We start from the raw sequence: 6,984 nt of genomic DNA, 5'->3' as shown, positions 1-6,984 counted from the left end.
AAAGTAGAGAAAATAGACTTTTATGAAACTTTCAAATTGCAGCAACTATTAAAATCAATAAGAGAGATAGAGATTACGCTGGATACAAATAGGGAGAGCTGTCATGTTTTCTGGTAAATGTAATGACGCAATAACGTCTCAAAGTTATACAGATGCATGTCGAGTCATGTTGATGCTTCCACTCACAACACACTCATCAGCTTCTTTGCACGCTAAGCCGAGGCACATCCAACACCAGCGTTTAAATGAAAAATACGGGCTCCTGTCGTCACATGTGTTTGTCCCGCATCGTGTTGCTCTCAGTGTCTGCTGAGAAGAAGGCCTCCTGCGCTTGTCTGCCACACTCACACGTAACCACAATACTGTAGATGTGACACATCTGCAGCAACATCCTCATTTTTAACTGCTGTCTGTACGGTAGCTCGCCGAAGCTGTCACTGCCGTCGGAAATCCTTCTCTGTCAAAAATGCTGGAGAGCTCGGTTTACAAATGGTGAGTCCAAATGTTACTTCAGTTTATTTCAAATGTATCGACTTTAAACGGTCGTACAGTGAAGTCCGAGGCTCGTTGTGCTTTGCTGAGTAGGGAGGCTTTGAATAGAAATAGTGTCTGGCTGCCGTTAAAAGAGATCAGTCCGATGGATTGCAGTAGAGTCTCCACGCCCTTCAAACACTGGAGCTAATGTCTAATGTATAAATGTATCATTAATGACTTTGTAGTTGGAATCTGTAATCTAGTATGCAACAAGAAAAGCAAAATTTCGCCCCCCTTGGTTTCCACACATTCATTTAGTCACATTCACATTCTCCATTTATTTTAAAATATTCACGATTTTAAAAAGTGATGAAAAGAGATGTGAATACATATCTAAACAAAACGTTTTCCTCCGTTGAATCTGTACAATTATATACAAATATATGTGTTTGCACTGACTCAGATAAACGCATTTCATTTGCATGTCATTTCCCCTGAATATATGTCAGAAGAGCATTGTCACAGTGACCTAAACCTTAAATCATTGTGCAGCTTCCCTCATGTGAACCCTCAGACATCATACCGTCATGACAAAAACAAGCCCCTGCATTGCCTGCTTGTTCAAACATGTTGCTTATATCGCACAAGCAAACCCTCAACAGGGTGGGGTGCAAGTTTATTTTTTCCAGAATATTTGATTGTTCATCCTGTATGCCTTTGAAACAGTGAGAGTTTAATACTGTAGCTTTTAGTGAAAGTGGAACACACATTACTGGGCTGTTCGTACACTCCAGACTGTGAGACCTGCCTCTTGTGTTCTGCTTTTCTGGTGAGAATGTCTCACCACAAACTCAGAATACCTCAACCAACATAAAAAAGGGGGGCAATTTGAGTCATACTTGTCAAAGTTTGTAGCGTTTCCGACAGTTTAAAAAAAATAGTTTTGACTAAGATTTCAGTATGTTTCAATCTGGAGCAAAATGCTGTTTATTCTGTGAGTTTACACCTTGCATTTAAAAACTTGTATCTAGATATTATGTAAGCTGATTACATTTACCCCTGGTATTAATACAAGTGTCCAGTGTCCACACTGATATCCCCGCTCTGCCCAGCTCAAACAATCGAAGGTCAAACCCCCTTTTCTTCTGCGTTGAGCCAGGACCGGTTATAGCAGTTCTCCACCATTTGCACCAACCAATGCTTGATGAATGTCTCTGTTGTGATACGAATGGCCAGGTTTCTGCATGCATACTTTCGTTGCACCAAACTGAAAGCAGTAATGTGGTTTTGGAGCTTCATGTTTCTGTTGATTGAGTGCAGTATGTTCCATGAGGGCTATTATTAATTAGAATATGTCCTCAGTCTATAGAGACGCTTGTAAAGCATGTCCAGTAGGTCTCTCTTGAGAATAAGACCCTGTGTCTCAATAAGATTATCTGTTTAAATAAAGGTTGGAATAAAAAAATCAACATGCATAAATATGTTAACATACATACAATGCTTCTCTGCAAATGTTTTAGAGCTTGCAGTAAGCCCAGCGCAGCTCGCGGTTGTGACGGTTTCTAATGGATGCAGATCTTCATGGAGACTCCTTCATTTGTTCGAATCAGTTACACATAAATCACAACTGACGAGGGCCGCAATATTAGCAAAGTGCTTCCTAATTCCAATAGCATAATAGTTAGTAAAGTGCTCCTGATGTGAGGTTATGAGGTATTAAAGATATAACTTTCACTTTTGTCTTGACAGTGAAAAGACTCCGTGGACAAGAGCGAGACGATGGTTGTGTCTTTTGATGCTGTCACTCATGATTGGAACTTTCATGTTAACTTTCTACATGTCAAGCCTCAACGTGTCATTTTCTTTGAAGTTTTGGACGACAAGGTCACTGTCAAGCCAATCTTACCACAATATAACTACTTCAGTGCAGGATGTAAGTGTATTTGGTGTCATCTTGAAACAAAGGAAGCTGTCAAAATGGCCAAAAGTCATAATATGTTTTCCTTGTTTATCTGATTTAGACGAGTCATTAGCAGTATTAAGTAACTGTTAACATGCATTATTTCATCATGCTGCTACCATAGAAATGTGTTGAAGTCAAGCAATACTTTTTCATGTTCAAGACAGACTGTTTAAAATTCAGCTTTTGAATTTCATCTGTTTATAATTCAGGCAGTAAAATGAGATTTGTAATGAGCTTATTATGCGCAAATGTTAACAAGTTGCTAATTAATGCCAATACAAGAGATTTTATCAAATGGTGTGTTCAAACAGAACACACCATTTGTGTTAGAATCAACACAATTGCAAGCAAAATCAAGTGTGCATGAATAGAAATGATTTAGCTATGGGATGTGTAAACACCCGAATGTTGCTAGCTAGCTAAAGGGAACGTCTGTACAGTCGCTACATTGGCAGTTTTGGTTTAAACACAGACTGCACCAACAGTCAAATTTGCACAAATAAAGCAAAGGCAAACACTCCCTTTACCTTTAGCCTGAACACATCTTGATAGCTCCATGTTTTGTCTTTCAACATAAAACTAATATTAGTGTAGTTGAGTTAACAATAAAAAACAAACAAAGATGAATCGTTGAGGCGCAACACTCCAAAAACACGAGCCTTATCTGTTTGCACAGATCTCACCAGATGGCCCTTCAGTGTACTTTGTGGCGTACCCGCGCCGCTACGGTTTCATAGTGGACGAACCACATAGATGTTGGCAAGAAAGACCATTCTTGGTTGTTATGATCCCAGTCGCACCCCACAACAGAGAGGCCCGCGACACGATCCGCAACACGTGGGGCAAAGAAACAACAGTGCTGGGCAGAGTGATCAGCCGCTACTTCCTCCTGGGGAAGTCAAAAGAGGAACATGGGACAGCAACCATCCAAGAGCAGGTGAGTTGATCTATTACAAGTTGTTGAATTCCAAAGGGCATTTCTGTTCTTACTAACTGCAAAATGAATAGTCCAACATAAGTGAGCTACAGCGAGTGCTTCAGAGAACGCAGAAGTCACGGGGGAATCAGAGCAGAGAAAGAAAAGAAGGTGGAGATGCCGGGTTACTGCAAAGCTGCATCCAAACACATGTCATTACAGAGAGCTAAACTGGTTTCTGTGTATGCTGGGATGTGAGGACAACAGTGAACAACTTCTTACATTGCTTTTGGCACTGTACCTTAAGGCACTGAAACATTAACGCTGCACAATATTTACATCTTAACAACAGATCAAATGATGATGTGTAATGTGACAGCAGTCACTTTAAGTTACAAACTCAAAGAGATACATCACCCTATAGGTTTCCCACATTAGCCCACATGGTCCATGCTTTTTATTGTCTTTCAGTTTTGGTTTGCCATCCAGGTTCAGTTCCACCGCTCTCATCGACCCTGTTCGTAGCAGCAGCAGGCAACCCATTTAAAGCAACCTGCCCAGCAGCAACCGACAGACAAAGTTAGCGACTAGCTGGTCAGGCTGGTCTCATCCGGCATTCGCAATTATACCTACAAAGAAATAACGCGCCGCAATTCATAGATATCCCATGGAATTATTTTTTATGTTAACCACGTAATCGTGAGCGAGGAAGAATGAAGACCGCAAAAGCATGCGCCGGGTGGGTAGGAGGCGAGGTGGGTGGGTTTAACAACCAGCGATCCTTCAGTTAAGAGACCGCCGTTCATTCCCCATGTGAAGGGAGAAGTCAAGGTTGATTTATCTTTCGCGTAACTTGCATAATGTAGTTACTTCTGTGGTTATTGTAACCCAAACGACGATCTTTTCCTAAACCTAACTAAGTTTTGTTGCCTCAAGTTAATTTAGTATTTCCCGATCTATTCTTAAACCTAACTAAGTAGTTTTGTTGCATAAACCTAACTAAGTAGTTTTGTTGCATCAACCTAACTAAGTAGTTTTGTTGCATCAACCTAACTAAGTAATTTAACAATCGTTTCCAAAATCTAACCAAGTAATGTTGTTGCCTCAACCAAACTATTTCACAATCTTTTCGTAAATCTAACCAAGTAGTTTTGTCCTAAGTGAGTAGATTTCTTTGAATATGTAATTCTATTTAAAAAGAAAAGAAAAAAAAAGACTACACATGACAAGCATAAATTGACACATGTTGCCGGCTTTTATAGGAAAACGTACAAAAAATGAGTTTGGTGGCGATCAGACCAGAAGATCAGAACTGAAAGGAGAGGGAATATTTGACATACATTCGCCAGGTCACCACAAACATGACTCCAAATGAATGCTATTGCTGCTTTGTGTCCGCTGGACGTGTAAATAAGCAACTGGTTGCTAGCTTGTTTGCTATAACCTCTGTCTGCTATCTCCCCCTCTGTAGGTGTTACAGGAAAGCCAGAGACATCACGATATTCTCCAGAGTGACTTCTTGGATAGCTACAATAACCTCACCATTAAAACCATGGTCATGTTCGAATGGCTCAGCTCTCATTGCCCCAACACCTCCTACGCCATGAAAGTTGACTCAGACATCTTCCTTAACGTCCACAACCTGGTTGACATGCTTCTGAAAGCTCCCCGACACCTCTACATGACGGGAATGCTGGCGAGGGGTTCTCCTGTTCTTCGAGACACCACATCAAAGTGGTGTCTGCCTGTTTCGGTCTTCCCCGAGATTACATACCCACCGTATGCCATGGGACTGGGCTATGTGTTCTCACTGGATTTACCCAAGAGGATACTGGAGGCGTCTGCACATGTTAAAGCTGTTTATATCGAAGATGTCTACGTGGGACTGTGCATGAGGCATTTGGGAATCGATCTGACGGATCCTCCTCGTGGTGATTTATTTCAGGGATATGTGCCTTATTTGGCAAGCAATTGTTACTGGACCTCAGTCATAACAACAATACTACAGAACTCCGAACAGCTTTCACAAGTATGGGGAGTATATCAATCTCAAGACGGCTGTTAATACTTCTGACTGTGCCTTAAAAACAACCTATGACTGTATTTACAGCTCTGCACAACAATACTCTGAATACATCGTATTTTACTGCCTTTATCTTTGAAGTATGGCCTGGACTTTTGATACCAAAACAACAGAGCTGGTGGGATAGATGTGTATTTTTTAAGTATGTTTATATCTTCGGTGTTTGTACAGATTCTATTTTTGTACAGATTGCACAAATGATTGTAAAGATGTCAATAATTTCAAGATTTTAGGATGTAAACCAATGGAGTTTTCTCCTCCTATGTAGAATATAATTTGACTATTCTTTTTCTAAAGTAACCCTAAGGGCATGAAGGTAAATGTCGATTTGTCGACAATAAGCACAGAATGTGCGTGACTAACTTTCACCACAGAAACTACCAGAGGATGACACCTGTCGCTGCTGGCTGAGGGGATTGATGGGCAGACACACAGTCTGCTGCAAAACAGTGGTTGCAGTTGATACAAATCTGGAACAATCTGACATTTATGAAATGTACTGTACCAGGGTCGCTCCTTGGTTCTGTATTCAATCTAGAACATTTCCCTCTGAAAATGCATCACAGGGAACACGCAGTACAGCAACAATTGTGCAAGTAATCATTTTTGAAGTAATCGAATACAATACGTTTCTTTAACAGACACAGTTGTCCAGTGTACGCAAATATGATTTTACAAGTAGGCTTCAACAGAAAACGATGGAAAACACATTCTGAAGTGATACTGTTCATTTTGATGAAACTGTGTTTGAGAATGTAGAGTTTGATCAACTTCATGGTCATATGGATGTTCCAGTTTGTGGCGCTGTTGAATTGCATTTTGCTATACTGAGAGTTGTTAATAATATTGAGTCTACCATCATCTTTATGAATAAATCCGTCCATCAGTCAGTTCACCACTTTGGTCCACACTAAAATATCTCAACTACTGAATGTGATTACCATGAAATGTTGTACGAATATGTATTGTCCCGTAAAGGAGGAATCCTGCTGACTTTATTGATCCTCCATTATGCAGTTTTTTTGGGGGGTTTTGTTCAGTTAAATTAAATGCCATACAATTGTATACACATTCATGTTCCCCAGAGGATGTGTTTTAATGAAATGTAAAAAGTGTTCAGTGTGAAATGTCTGATAATTATTGGATTGCCATTACATTTTAAAATATATTACAATAACTTTGGTGGCTCCTTAACTTTCTCCAGGTAGATAAAACAGGTATAATTAAGTTCAATTTGTATCAGGTAGCGTAGTTCACACCCTTCAGTTAGCCCAGTGGTCGCCAAACTACGGCCCGCGGGCCGGATGCGGCCCGCCTCCACATTTGGTCCGGCCCCCTGAACAATACCAGAGACGCATTATGATTTTTTTTCAGTCTGCACAATTAATCTAATTTTAATCGCGATCACGATTTTGGCTGCCACGATTAAATGAGCATGATCGTCTGCGATATTGACGTTTAAAATACGTGCTCTGCTACATATCAAATCAAACGCTTCCTGAATAAGCCAACCACCAGGGGGCGAACGAGATGAGAGCTGTCATGCGC

At 40.5% G+C, this 6,984-nt stretch overlaps 1 protein-coding gene across 1 annotated transcript; it reads left to right on the top strand.

The window, feature by feature from the left end:
* The first annotated feature begins 253 nt into the window (after positions 1-253).
* Positions 254-6,669, top strand: LOC306702222 (beta-1,3-galactosyltransferase 1-like). Its single transcript, XM_079167781.1, has 4 exons — positions 254-492; positions 2,224-2,407; positions 3,114-3,374; positions 4,825-6,669. Exons 1-4 carry the CDS (start codon positions 467-469, stop codon positions 5,416-5,418), a joined length of 1,065 nt encoding a protein of 354 aa, XP_079023907.1. The 5' UTR covers positions 254-466; the 3' UTR covers positions 5,419-6,669.
* The last annotated feature ends 315 nt before the right edge of the window (positions 6,670-6,984 follow it).

The sequence above is a fragment of the Pholis gunnellus genome (assembly GCF_910591455.1).
Source record: "Pholis gunnellus genome assembly, chromosome: 10".
Lineage (NCBI taxonomy): Eukaryota > Metazoa > Chordata > Actinopteri > Perciformes > Pholidae > Pholis > Pholis gunnellus.
The sequence above is the reverse complement of the archived record's forward strand: the minus strand, read 5'-3'. Positions and strand labels throughout refer to the sequence as shown.